The 15,030-nt window shown below is 40.7% G+C and overlaps 1 protein-coding gene across 1 annotated transcript in view; it reads right to left on the reverse strand.

Moving 5' to 3' along the window:
- Positions 1-15,030, reverse strand: part of IMPG1 (interphotoreceptor matrix proteoglycan 1) — a 91,360-nt gene that overhangs the window by 20,919 nt on the left and 55,411 nt on the right. Inside the window, exons 12-13 of the mRNA XM_019729700.2 lie at positions 12,715-13,243; positions 9,748-9,967 (exon numbers count right to left, since the gene is read on the reverse strand). Coding sequence (XP_019585259.2) covers positions 9,748-9,967; positions 12,715-13,243 — 749 coding nt within the window. The remainder of the gene's footprint in view (positions 1-9,747; positions 9,968-12,714; positions 13,244-15,030) is intronic.

Here is a 15,030-nt window from a genome sequence, read left to right on the forward strand (position 1 = left end):
TTCCCTAATGGTGGCCCAGGAGCCGCAGGGCAGCAGCATTGTAACCCAGGAGACAGGGCCAGACATAGGAGACTGGGGGGAGGGCAAAGGAGATGGGGCTTCTCAGGGAGGAGAATTCCTGTGACTGCCCCCAGCTGGGACAGGGCACTCCTAGTAGAGCTAACTGTACCCACAAAGGGGACGTTTGAAAGTTTAGGACTTGTTTCTAAGAGAGAACGTTGTTTTTGTTTGTTTGTTTTTTCCCATTCTAAGAAAATGACAAAATATTATGGGAAAACTTACTTGCTGAACTGTAGAACAGAACAATTAATTTAGGATTAATTAAACTGAAATGTGTTGTCACTTTTTCTAAATAGATTAAATAGCCTCTGTATATACCCAGTGGGAGGGTTGATACGACTCCCTTTTATGAAAAGGGAGCAGGTAGAATGGAAGGAAGCACAGAAAACTGCCTCTGAATTCCAGCTACAGCACTTGGTGACTGTGTGGCCGGTAAGACCGAAGTTACTCACGCTTCTCTGAAATAGTTTCTCCAACTGTGTAATGGGTGGATTAATAATATCTACTTTTCGTAGTTATTTATTAAGATTGAAAATAGTGTCAATTAATAGCAGCTCTTACTGTGTTTATTGTCATTATTGTGATAAGTGATATCTAGCACCTTTTCAGAGCTGGTGACTAAATTGGGAGTCTTACAAATTATGCAACTTTCCAGAGAAAATGATTGATTCACATTCTGGCTGGAAGAATCCTGGATACCAGACTGTAATTAATTTCAGTGTTTACCATTTACCAGCCTTCAAGTCTGCCCTTTTTTTTTTGTTGTTTTTTGAAGTCTGCCCATTTTTGAGGAGGCTTCTTAGGAATTTAAGGAGAGAATAAGTTAGAATAAGTGGTTTTGCATATTTGAAATCTTCAACCTACACAGCTAACTGGAATAAAAGCCCTACATACTTCTGAAGAATTTTCATCGCCGCCTAAAGGAAGGACCGCTCTAGTTGCCGGGGATGCTGGCAGAATACTGAGTGAGCCATGATTTATTGGGTTTTTCAGTTGATAAATCACAGATAGTTCTAACATTGGTTTGTACTTTTTATATCACAGATTCATTTATTCAGGGAGTTTTCAAAAGGTGAATAGCAAACCACACACAGTAATAACAGTGTGTCATTTCTCCTTCATATCTGTACCTCTGCAGATGTTATTTGGTCTAACTGATCGCTGACCCTCTTTTAGAGGACCCGTCCAGCAATTCAGATGCTGATCTGAATGTGGAATGTCACTCACCTAGAAATCTCATGAGAAGTTTTAAATTCTCTCTTCTTCTCATTAGTCCAAAAGTAGTAATGGAATACTATTTCCTCCTACCAGCATTACTACCACAAACTACTTTTCCACCCTGACATTAGGCCAAAAGAAAAAAAATGAAAAAGACTTGATTGGATTTCGTTTTGAATTTTGCAAATGGAACTAAATAATTGGTCTGTCTAGGCATTACCTATAAATAAAATAAAACTGGGGCATAGAAAATAAATGCTAAATCCTCTGACCAAGACTGTCTTAAGTCCCCCCTCAGCTTGACCAAGCTTTACACAGCCTTCTTCCTGACTCTAGGCCCCTGACCTCCCTTGTCTTAGAGGAGTTAGTTTAGAAACCTTGTAATTGTAAATTCATTCTGTGCCCGTTTTGTGATGTAAATCTCTTTAAAGCTTGGTGACAGTGTTACAACTCAGAACTGTCTTTCTCCAGGACCTGGGAGCCAATCCTTTGAAATGTAACCATCAAGGAAAAGAGCACCTCCCCCTCGCTTTCAATCTCAGGGAGGGTAGAAGCCTTGCTCCAAGTTGTAAGACAGGAGGTAGACTGGGGATATTGACTTTCTCATTTTCCATTTCATCCCAATCTCACTGAAATCTGGCCTGGGCGATTGCCACTCCACTAGATTACTTTTGCAAAGGGTTCTAATGACCTCCGAACCATCAACTTAAATGACCTCCATCCACTGCTTACTCACAGCTGCTGAAATTGCTGACCTGTCTCTCCTGTACTTTCCCTGGCTCCTGCAACATCTTCTCCTGGCAATCCTTCTCTTTCCCCATTAAGTGTTAGAATTTCTCAGGGTTCCGTTCCCAGTTGTCTTTTTCTCCTACCCTACACATTGCCCTGGGCCATTTTGATTTTTTTTAACCTGTTCTCTGGTTTAAATTTGTATAGTGGAAATGTATACTTTCCCAAATGTGTACTGTCAGCACCGGCCTTGTCCATGGCCTTGACGCCTACTTCATAGGCTAGAGGTCTATTCAGCTAATACCCATTTCATTAAAACTGGTTTGCCCAAAAACATTTTGAAGTCTTTTTATGTTCTTGAGTTAGCTTATTAATTTTTGTTTTATTTTTTGTATTAAAATTTTTTAAATGAATTAATCTATGTACCCTTTGTAACTATTTATGTATTTTCACTAAGTATTTTCTATAACATATAAACTATATGTCATTTTTATAATCTTGAGAATACTTAAAGGACTGGTTAGTATTAAGTTGGAAGACTTTTTGAGTTTTACAAAATTTTATTACAGTTGAACTTTAAAAGACAGTAAGTTACAAAAAAGAAAAGATAGGAAAAGATAGAACACCCAAGTAGATGCAGATAGATTGGACAGGGGCTCTTCGACAACCTGGCTTTACATGAACTGGCTCAACATAGCTTTCCCTTCCTTCCAAGCTGAGCTCCCTTCGCTCCCTACTTACTATCCCTTCCAGAAATGTCTGCATCCTCCTCCTGCCCTTTCTGGAATAGCTTCTCCCCCCCTTCCCTGACCCAGCCCACCACCATCATATACCAAGGTATCATACACTCAGTATTGCCACCTGTCTAGGAAGCCTGCCATGACATCCCCTCACCTCTGTAGGATTAATTTCTCTGTCCTCTGTGCTTTGTAACATTTTATATCCTGATGATTGTATTCAGCAGACTCTATTGTAGCTTTCTGTTTATGTGTCTATTTCACTTGGAGGGCAGGAGGGCCCTGTCTAGCTCCTGGAGGGCAGGGATGGGCTTGATTCCCCTTTGGATCCTGTGCCTAAAGTATTTCCTTTACTGGTGGCAGATAATCCCTAAGTGCTTACTGAATGTGTGAATGAACAGAGACCCAAATCATGATTACATTATTATTTACTTGTCTAACTTTTCTGTAACAGCAAAGATAAGGGCCAGTGGGAGTTGGAGGCTTGGGCCTCTTTGTTGGTTTAAGAAAAATCATCCATCATTTGGAAGGGAGAAAAGCTGACCATATGACTTTCGATGTCACGCTAGAGCAGTAACAGTCCCCTTAGTAAACAGAGATCACCTGTGGGCCAACCGTACAGCCCACCTGTCTGTACTTTTACAGCTGGCAAGCTAAGTATGGTTTTTTAGGTCTTTAAATGTTTATATAAGCGCCTTCATAATGTCCTCGATTTTACCTTTTGTCTCACAGAGCCTAAGCTATGTACTATCTGGCTCTTTAAGAAACACTTTGCTGAGCCCTAGGAGGCAGTAACTTTGTTTGACTTATCGTTTACTATTGATTATGGCATTGTACAACTCTGTAAAGGTAGAAGTTGTAGTATAGAAAATGGGTAAGATACAATGATTGTATTTTTTATTTTGTATTTAGCTTACTCTTATTTTATCATTCTTCTTTGTTCTCTGGCTACATAATTTTCCTGTTTCCATATCCTCTTTAAACCAGATTTGTCATTTTAACAATTCTCTTATCAATTACTTAAATAAAAATTTGACACATTCTCACTATCCATTGGTATAATAATTATGTTTTTCACATTTTGAGGGTTATTCTTTGATAAGGGTTGGGGGAGGAAGTGGTGGGTAGGGACAGCAGCTACCAGGCTGGAGAGACACCCTCCAGTGTTGCATAGCCCTAGTTCTAATCTCTTTTCTCCCAAGAAGGTGGGACATGTTAACACACCCAGGAACTCAGTTTTGCTTTACGTTGTCATCCTGGTTGGGAAACGGTTAAAATTATAGAATGCTTTCTTTGTTTTCCAAGGATAGATTTTTGAGATTCTCTCCCATATACCAAGTATTTGACATACAGTATTTCTAGCAGCTACCCCTTTTTTCTCTAAAGATTTCCCCTTTCCCTCTCAAGGAGCGTTTCCTCAACTGATTGGACTCATGCTAATGAGTTCAAGCAAATAGTGGCAAGATCAAACCTGAATTAGAGAGGTTTCTTTTATTTGCTGATATAACCTTCTGGTATTACTTGTGGTTTTGATTATCAGTGCCCCAGTTATCTTACTACATGCTGGGAGATGGGCATTGCAGTGCATCAGTCCAAGCCTTAGATGCTAGAAAAGATCATGCCAACAATAGAGCCAGGGGCTTCATAAACTGGAATTTGAGTCCTTGCTCTCCAGAAACCTGAATTATCTCCATTTTGGGGTCAGGGACCTGAGAAGCAGCACAATAAGTTGGTTGCACTGGTTGGTTGTACAAGGAGGACATTTTAATCAGCTCAACTGTCAATCACCATGACAGCTTACACTCAAGTATACCCCCAAAAGGAGAAAATCTGGATCATTCAGTCAAGCTGAAAATCTAGAAGCAAATAGCTGTCATACTTTTTTTTTTAAAAAAAGGAAAGAAAACTATCTGCATATTTTCCCTTAATTTGTTTTAAATCTAGACATCTATTTCTTCTACTAGAATGGTGCAAAAGTAATTGCGGTTTAAAAGATTAAAAATAATTGCAAAAACCACAATTACCTTTTGCACCAACCTGATATTATGTAATCAAAATATCAATTTTGTACATATTTCCCCAAACTAAAGTTGTACAGGAGAACTGATGCTAGAAACACTTTACTGTAACTGTACAGGTTTTTATAGAAGAGCATTTTAAAATTCAGTTTCAAGAAGTCTTATAAGATATGCAGATTCGTAGAAGTGAGATGGTAATTAACACTGTTCAGAAGCATGGATATGTTTTGAGTTTTGGGACTATCTCCACCCTGGTTTGGGGACCGGGAAGAGGAGCTGTGAATAATGTGAGTCTGTCTGAGTGGGTCCGTAACCACCCTTTCTCTTGGGTAGCCACGTCTTTCTGCTGAGCAGCCACCACCCTCCAATGGTAGCTCAGACTGCTGTCACCACCTCCTGTGTGGCTAATGTCCTGCCTTTCCAGCTCTGGTGCCAACAAAAGATTCTCTTCTTGACCAAGTTCTCCTCAGCCTCCACTGAAATTTTCAATTCATCTTCTACTTTTGGACTTCTGTGTTGTCTCTTGATTGTACAGGTTTAGCAAGAATCCTGCTAAGTTGGTTTTGTTAGAATCCCGCATCCTCCATATCTGATCACTCTCAATATCTGAGCAGGTTCCTCATCCTCCACTAACTCCCAGGTGATGTCTAATCATCCTGCCCTGCCTTTAGCAAGAATCCTTTTAGGTCAGTTTAACCACCTAAACCCACCTCTGATGTTTCCTCTTAGTACTTTTCCACCCACAGCCCCCTTCCCTGCTGCTTAGCTGTAGATCCCCACTCGCCCATGCTGTATTACTCTCTCTCCCTCACCCCAAGGTCCCATTGCAGTGGTCCCTGCACCCATCAAGATGGTCCCCCTTGAATGAAATCTTCCTTGCTGTCTTTAACAAGTGGCATTGAATAATGGTTTTTTTAATAGTCTGGTTGTCTTTGTGGCTGCGGCAGCCTGCTCAGGCCTCGCCACGCCAAATACCACTGACCGTCTCACTGCCCGAGACCAGCTCAGAGGGACTAGAATTCTCTATTTTAATCTCTAGCCCGACATTCTCTCTTCTGTTCAGGCACCAGGCCTCAAGGAAATAGAATTTAAAGGAAAAAAATCAGAGCTTTCCTCATTATGGGATCTTGCCTTAGTGATTCCCAGACTCACAAGAATTTGCAACCAATTGTAGCATATCAGAAAGTGCTCACTAAGTCTTTTTGAATGAACAAGGCATAGCTTTGATCGCAGCATCATTCTACGGTGTCCCTCTTTGTCCACATTGGAAGATCCTTTGGGAAGGGGTTGACTTCCATGCTTTAACATGTTATTCAGTGGTGGATGACTGCTTATTTTTTGTATTAAGCATGTAGAAGTTGGTAAAGGCTGAATCATCAAGCACTTGCTGGTTACAAGTGGGTGAATCTACCCTTTGCCTTTGGTGAAATAACTAAACCAGGATCCCTAGTTGTGAGTTAGGAAGCCCCCTCTACTTCTTCCCTTTCCCTCCCCGCTTGCTCATTATACCCCCCTGCCTCCCTTTATCCACCCTGTTGATTGGGGGCAGCATGGTGTAGTGGCTTCTCACTCTACATAGGAACCCTTTGGGATATTGGATTTATTTAGATTTACATAGAGAACTTCATAAAGTTCATTGCTGTTTATTTTTAACTTTTATAAAATCCATATTTGGCTTTCTAATTCTGCTGTCCTCAAGCCTTTGGTTCAGGCATGATTCATGTCCTAGCTGGCTCACTACAGTCATTTCTTGGCAGACCTCTCCTAATCATTCATTCACTCATTCATTCCTCTATGCATTGTCAGTGTATTAAAAATTCAGATTTTCTCACTCTCCAAGTATCTGATAAGAAAGAGTAAATGTGGGGACAAAGCCAGGAGTGCAGTTTCCAGGCTCTTGGCTTCACATGGAAAGGTGCTGGCTCAGGTGGTAAATGGCCATCAACTGTGAATAGCTGTGGATAGTTGGCCGTCAGCTGTAACCAGTGAGCCATTGGTCACTAATATAACTGTCGTGGCTTCGCTAGCAGCAAATGGGGGCTAGCAAGAAGATGGTGGCTGAGCTAGCAATAGCAGATTGTAGAGAGGTGGATGTTGCCAGTGAGAATATAGTGGTATGACTCCCCTATCTATGGCTCTGTGGGTGTTCCTTTTTGGTCTCACCATGTCCTGCGTTCTTATGTGAGAAGCAGGAGCTGAGACCCTGCATGCCACCCTGCATGACAGTAAGGTAATTTCTCAGGTTGTCTGGCAACTCTGGCTTTACCGTATTAACCCACCATTAAAAGATGATTGGGCATCCTACTCCACAGTACACTAGGTAGCCAGGGGCACCTCTTGGGTTTCTTAGCATAAATTTGGCTCCAGCAAAGAGTAAGGCTGATGTTAGCACCATCTCTTTCCTACTGCCATTGGCTTCCTAGAGAAAAGCTACACAGCTGAACTCTCACAAGAAGTCAATGAAAATAATTTCAGTTCCAATCTCCACAGAAATACCTTGTCACAATGCTTTATATTGTTCTCACTGGTACCCTATGCAGGTCACAAATTATTCGCCAAGTTAATAATGACCATGTTGCAATATTAACTAAACATTTACTAGTCAACTACAATATGTTGAATGTTATGTTAAGTGTTGTCAATACAGTCCCTCCTCATCCGCGGGTTCTGCATTTGTGGATTCAACCAATCTTGGACCAAAAACATTCAAAAGAAAAGTTACATTTTTGCTGATGTGTAACCTGTACCTAGGCCTACAATGGTTGTGTCTGTACTGAACCTGTACAGACTTTTTTCTTGTAATTATTTCCTAAAAAGTACAGAATAACAACAATTTATATAACATTTACATTGTATTAGGTATTATAAGAATTTTAGAGATAATTTAAAGTACACAGGAGGATGTGCAAGGTTATATGCAAATACTATGCTGCCATTTTACATTAGGGACTTGAGCATCTTCGGATTTTGTTATCCTCGGGTTGGGGGTGGGATCCTAGAACCAATACCCTGTGGATACGGAGGGAGGAATCTGTTATTTTAGTTAATCCTCACACCTGTTACTATCTCTATTTTCCAGTTGTGGTTAATTGAGTGCTGACTTTTAGCACACAGGTTTCACATTCCGGACTATGACCCTCCAAGGTCAATGCTATTCTATTTTTTCCCACATCACCGTGCTCCCTTACGCATCCCCAGAAATGCACTACCAGCTCCCTGGCCTCTTTCTAAGGCCCTCCTTAAGTGGCACCTGCATTGAGAGGCCTGTCCCCGAGCAGCACACCTGACTTCTCCCCTGCCTCAACTTGCTCCCTAAATTGACTTCCTCATGTTGTTGGATGGGTCTCTCAGTAAACTGAGCTCCTTGAGGGAGTGAGGAAGGGAGTGGATTGGGCCCTCGCCTCCATTATGCTTTCCACTTCTCCCTGTACACATCCTGTTTTCTCAATCAACTAAAGAATTGGTCTACTGAGTTCAACTGGCAAGGACTGCTTCCCCCACCCCCCTTCTCAGTCTGAGGAAGTTTTCAGGGGAAGATAGTATCTTACTAGCATTTAGGAGGTCTTTGATTTCTTCAAGGAGCCCAGAGGGCTTTTGCACCCCCCATCCCAACCCCTTTAGAACTAAATATTCCTAGGCTCAGTGCCTCAGGCCCGCTCTCATTTTAATGATCATATTTACCAGGTAGGAGGCAATTTCCTTAAAGTTGCTAAAAGTTCTGCTCTGTCAAAGATAAGTGTCTCCCAACTGAGTCTTTTTGTTTGGATTTTGCCCTAGGCCTCTCCCTCTGCCTTCTTTGTTAGTCCACAGAAAGCCAGAGAGGATGTTAAAAGATTCACTTCACTAATTCATAGCGAATTAGGAAGCTTTGTTTTCAGCCTGACTGGATGATTGCATTGGCAGTAGATTTGGAACCTTGGCCACTTGCACTCCAGGGAATTAAAAATAAATAAATAAATAAAAATCCTTGAATTGGTTAGAAAACAGAATTTTTAAAATAATGGTGGGAACAGCTCCCAATTTGGGCACAGCTGGTTGCAATGGTAATCCATTATGCTTTATTATTTGAACAAATGCTCACTTTCTATTGTGTAGCTTTGGGCTGAGCCCCCATATCTTTTGAGAGTTTTCTTCACATCTAACTCTTCTTTGTTTTAATCTGCACACGGAAGCTGATCTATAGTACATAAATGGGAAGGGACATTATCTTCTTTCTTTGGTAAACTGGCTTTTCTCCAAGTTTGAATTTTGGTCTAATGATTATTTTTCCTTCCTCAGGATGCTGTTTCATGCGGAACTTTGTTATAAAGAGGTGATGCTCATAGTTAACTGTGACTGGCAGGTTTCTAAGGTAGGAACCCCCCAGGTTGTTGCAGTTCAGAGAAGGTGCTTTTGACTTCCAGCACAATGTTAATTAGTTTGGCTGTGGGCTATATTTAAAAAAGAATCTCTTAAGCACTGCAAACGTTTTGCTCTCAGGGGAAATTAAAGCTCTCAGATGGTGAGGCAAGAGGTGTGCTTGTTCTTTGCTTTTCGTTGTAGGAAACCTAGCTTTAACCTGAATGTGTTAGTACCCTACCTTTTGAATAAGGTGATCCATAGCTTCCAAAAGGTTATTTTATCAAGTGTGATTTTAATTTGATTTTCCTTTTTAAATTAAATTTATTGGGGTGACAATGGTTAGTAGAATTACATAGATTTCAGGTGCACAATTCTATAATACATCATCTATATATCACATTGTGTGTTCACCACCCAGAGTCAGTTCTCCTTATCACCATATGTTTGACCCCATTTACTCTCTTCTACCACACCCCCCTCCCCTTTACCCTCTGGTAACCACTAGACTATTGTCTGTGTTTATAAGTTTCTTTGATTTTAATTTGATTTTCATGACCTCAAGTTGAGCTGCAAGCTTAAACCAACCAACCAACCAACCAACAAACCCCGAAACTCTGGCAAATTTATGGTTTGAATTCTTTTACCTGGTGCAATGTTGAGAGAGTAGCTGTCTATTTCCAGATCAAGTTGTTGAGCTGCAGCAGAACGAAAATCCTCCAAGACCCGGTGCACAGCCTTAGTGAGGTTGTAGGGCACTGACTTAGCAAACCTCATTTTGCTATTCACGATCACACTCCCATTTCTGAAGTTAAGTATTTCAAGTTGCTTAAATCCTGTAAGATTGGATCGTAAATATGGAACCAGCTGCAAAATAAAACATGGTTTACTTTTAACTGTGTTCTAAGCACTCAACTGTCGCTAATTCCATTTATACTCACTTTTCATTATCTGAGGTATAAATTCCAGTGCCTTTTTATTTATTTATTTATTTGTGTATTTGGATTTAATGTGAGATGAGAACACCATTATTTAATGATCTGTTTGCAGTGATTACATCCCCCTATTTCCATATTTCTATTTGTGTATTGAGATGGATGGGCAGTGGTTATCTTCATGATAAATTGTGAGAAGAGAGGATTCAAAAAATCCAGTCCAATGCTATCAGCAAAGCAGCAATGCCAGTTTCAGTTTTTGTTTTTAAATCCAAGTAAATAAAAACATGTTCCAAAGTGAGCCCAGGAGCCGACTGAGCCCTCTGCCTGTGTAATTGGAAATCTGTTTGGAAGTAACTAATTTGAAATGACCTACTAAAATAAACAACAGCTTAAACATCAGCTTGTCTGTTTATGCAGGCAATGTTTCACAGTCAACACAAAAGCAGTGGTATGGAAAGAGCAGGGAACTGGCAGTCAGTCCTGGAACTGTCCCTAAGCACCGTATCGTTTCCCCAAAAATAAGACCTACCTGGACAATCAGCTCTAATGTGTCTTTTGGAGCAAAAGTTAATATAAGACCCGGTCTTATTTTACTATAATATGAGACCGGGTCTTACAATAATATAGTATAATATAATATAATATAATATAATAATACAATATAAGACCGAGTCTTATATTAATGTTTGCTCCAAAAGACACGTTAGAGCTGATTGTCCAGCTAGATCTTATTTTCGGGGAAAAACGGTAGCTGTGTGACCTTTACTGACCTCCTTAACCACTGTGTTGTACCTCAGTGCCCTTATCTGAACTGTGAGGGACAAGAAAAAGTGGTTCCCTAAGGACCTTTTCCGAACTACAGTTTAATCTGAAAAGTATGCCCCACGGCACTGGGCTTCAGGTTACCACACCTGCCTCTTTTGAGCCATAGCCATCCTTGAGATCACTTTTCAGAAATGTTTAAAAATCAGCAATGTCCGCCTTGTTCCTGGCCCTGAAAGTGAGCCCATCGTTCATGAACTGACGAGCCTAGGAAGCACTCAAATGCAAGCTGCAATCTCCCAGGCTTGGCCCAGACCTGCTTTATCTTTTTCCCTCTCCCCGCCTTTCCAGAATTTTGACTCTGATCTCGACCCACATTCTGGTCCTGCCTCCCGCCCTCAAGATTATTGTGAAAATAAAGTGAAATTTTTTACAAAGTGTAGAACTTCTTTTTTCCAATCTGTTCTCTGCTGATTTCTCCTACTTACTTTGGGCTCATTCTTTGTGTCTTAGCATTGCTTTGGACTTTGATGGGAATTCCCTGTCTTCACCTACGGTGCAGACAACTAGCTGCTCCCTTTTTCCAAATTCATTCTCCTCTTTTTCACAGGAAGCCGACTGCCTAGCTAGAGACCACGTTCCCCAGCCTCCCTTGTAGCAAGGTGTGGCCAGGTGACTAGTTCTCACCAATGGAATATGAGTGTAAGAGATGTGGGCAACTTTGGTGTGACTTGCATAGGAAATTACTTGCTCTGGGCTTTCTGTCTTTCCCCTTCTTACTACTGAAAGCAGGATGTACCAGTGACCTAGCTTTGACTGTGTGAATGAAGAAACACCCTTGGGGTTGGCAGAGTTACTGATGGAAGGAACATGGATCCCTGATGACACTGTAGAGCAGATCTGTCTGACTCACTAAGTGACAGACAAATAAAGTTGTATCTTATTTAAGTTACTATATTCTTAATCTCTTCATTATGGTAGCTTAGCATGTATTCTAATTACACACATGGCCTAGGTGCAGTGGGTCTCTGTTTCCTGAAATTGTCTCAATTATCTACTCTCCTCATTGTGGGTGGTGGGGGTGTTAGATTGCACAAAGGCTTCCTTTAAAGTTCACTTGAAGTATTAGTTTTTATATAGTTTTAATTTGCATAATGATTTAACTTATATGAAGCTTACAAATATTTTTCCTGTTATTTTCAGAAGTTCTGCAACCTTTATGATTCTCATATTGGCCCTGACTGTGTAGAGTTCCCACATGATTCAGCATTTCTTATTGGATATGGATTTCTTATCGTACATGTAGAAACAAAACAAACCTGTGAGTTTTGGGGGTGTTTTATAATCAAAGACATACTATCATGATAATCTTCTCACTTTCTTTGTTAGAGATCAGGAATAATAAGCCATTTAGACATTTTTTAGTTTTACAAGAATGTAAGAGGAACTGAAAAAAGAATCTTTACACTTGAGCTTTTGGCCTCATCTGTGCTGGACCTTTCTAGCTTTGAGCCCTTTCATCAGATGGCTGGAAAACAGCTTATGGCATTATAACTTAGGAACAGTCTGCTCATATTACTTTTAAATCCTAAGTTCAGTACTCAAGGGGCTATATATTATTCCTGGGAAAACTAAACTTGGAAGAACTGGTCTTGGATGAAAAGACCATAAGAATAAGTTTGTTCCCACTAGGCTGGGCAGCGATGTCTGCCTCGTATGTCCACCACAGAACTTACTTGCCTATTGGACCTGAATCCATCTCAACACTCTAGCTGAATGCCTTCAGCAACAGCCATCTCAGAGGCTTGTCTCTTCCAACCTGAATTGCTCAAGGAAGCCAGTGATTATATTATAAAGTAATAACAAAAAAAGAAGAGACACGCAGAGAATTAATTGTAAGCAGTGCCCACTCACCAGCTGTGTGAATCGGTGTTCCAGAGCTTGGTACTCCAGAGAGCTCTTGTTGAACAGGTCATTGGAGAAGGGCATGTTAGCAACACGCAGACTGAAGAACACCACCAGCTCGTGGCCCTTGGTGGCGATGGTCCTAGAGCTAGTGGTGATATACTGTAAAGCTGGGACAGGAGTGGTATTCTCCAAGAAGTGGTCTGGGATGGAAGCATATTCTCTGAACCCTGGTACCTCAAAGGAGGTGGGAATGTTAGATAGATCCCTTCCATCTAAGTCTCTGACTATATCTTGGCTGCTTGTACTCAACCTGCTGTCTTCTGAAGATGCAGACAAATGTGACATTTCCAGAGCTGACTGGCTGATGGCAGAATAATCATTGGTGGGGCTGGTTAGACCTGGGATTAGTACAGTCTGGTCAATGGACATTATGTTTGTGGCACTTTGATCAGTCAGAGAGAAGATGCTTGATGCAGTGAAGAAAGGTGAAGTTTCTGACAGGGTGTTCGAGGCTCTAGCAGGTGGAGATAAAGAACTGTCCGTGGAGAAAGCTCCTGAGACCAATTCATTACGTCCAAGCATTCCCCCAAAGAATAGAAAGAGAAAAAAATCCAAAGTTAAACTTAACTTAAAAAAAAGTAACATTTACATTGATTATTTTAATGTCATATTTTAAAAACAAGAAGTTTGTACCGAAAGAGCAGGCAGACCTGTGTCCAAACCGGAGACAGAAGGTAGACACTGTACCCATTTTATTCAGTCCCAAAACTTCCAGATATGTGAAACTAAAAGATTACAGTTTACCTAGAATTTCTGGAATTACTGCCCAGCCAGACATAGCACATCTAGGAACCAGTTGGTAAAACCTGACTAGGTCATCAGGTGGTGCCAAACCACTGATGGCATTGGAATAGATTTGGGTCTCGTATTCCCACCTAGAACTCCCAGCCAGCTAGCTATATGGTTTTGGCCCAGAAATTTTATTCACCTTCCAATCATGCATGCCTGCAATTTTTTTTTTTTTGCAATTGGATTTTTAAATTTTTTTGGAATCCCAGTTACTATATTTTGGTAGTTTTACTAATTAAAATTTAAATTGTGCCTTTCCAAAACTGGATAATCTGACTGAATAACTTGTCAATTTGCAAAATGGTATTGAGAGAATAAAGATGAGGGTTGCCTATATAACTTGAACTTTACATTGACCATACAACTTGCTAAATATTTGATAATGTTTAAAAGTCTTATCCCTTACAGGGTTATACTTTCACAATTTCTATCACCATTTGGCATTGCTTTCTTGGATAAGTACACAATGAACTATTGAAGTCCATTCTCATTTTGATGCAAAATTAAAATCAATAAGCATTTAAGAAAGTGGTTATATGAAACTATCAGATAAAGAGATTGGTGTGTTATTAAAATATTCCTATAAAACTAAATATAGAGCCAGTGACAATATCTAAGGCATTAGAAAGCTCAAAACAGGGTGCTTCCTGTGATTGCTTCAGTGGCATTTTGGCAAATATATGGGAAAGCTGTACTGAAATCTAAATGCTAAGCATGATGAATGAACTGTCTGGATGCAGATATAATCTTTGGACTCTCAGTCAGCTAATTTACTAGAGTGCAATCACCCAAACTGAAATTCCAAGTGATAAACAGCTCTGAAAGGTGGAATCATATTAGTTTTATTAGTTTCTTAGTTTCTGCCTGTTGGTGAATAGTACCCGGATTTCAGAGAAGCACCCTTTTTCTCTCACCTGGGGAGGATGCCGAGGTGTGTCTACCCATAATTCCTTCAACTGTCAGAAATGATATTTCCTAACATCCAAGATCTCTCTGGATATATACTTGTAGTTTTATTCAAATCTCCATTGCCATGGCCTGAATGTTTGTATCATCCCCAAATTCATATGTTGAAACTCTAATCCATTGGGACAGTATCTGGAGGTGGAGTCTTTGGGAGGTAATTAGGTCATAAGGGTGGAGCTCTCATTAGTGGGATTAGTGCCTTTATAAGAAGAAACAAGAGAGGTGATCTCTCCTCTTCCTTTCCTACCCCTCCCCTCATCTCCCCTTCTCTCTCTCTCTTTCATCCTTCCTTCCTCCCTCCCTCCCTCCCTCCCTCCCTCCCTCCCCCCCTCTTTCTCCCCCCGCCATGTGAGGGTACAGCAAGAAGTCATCTGTCTGCAAAACAGAGAGAGGGCCTTCACCAGGAACCAAATTAGCCAGCAACTGGTCTCAGACTTCCCAGCCTCAGAACCATAAGAAGTAAATTTCTGTTGTTTAAGCCACCCAGTCTATGCTATTTTGTTATGG

The sequence above is a fragment of the Rhinolophus sinicus genome, linkage group LG05 (assembly GCF_036562045.2).
Source record: "Rhinolophus sinicus isolate RSC01 linkage group LG05, ASM3656204v1, whole genome shotgun sequence".
Lineage (NCBI taxonomy): Eukaryota > Metazoa > Chordata > Mammalia > Chiroptera > Rhinolophidae > Rhinolophus > Rhinolophus sinicus.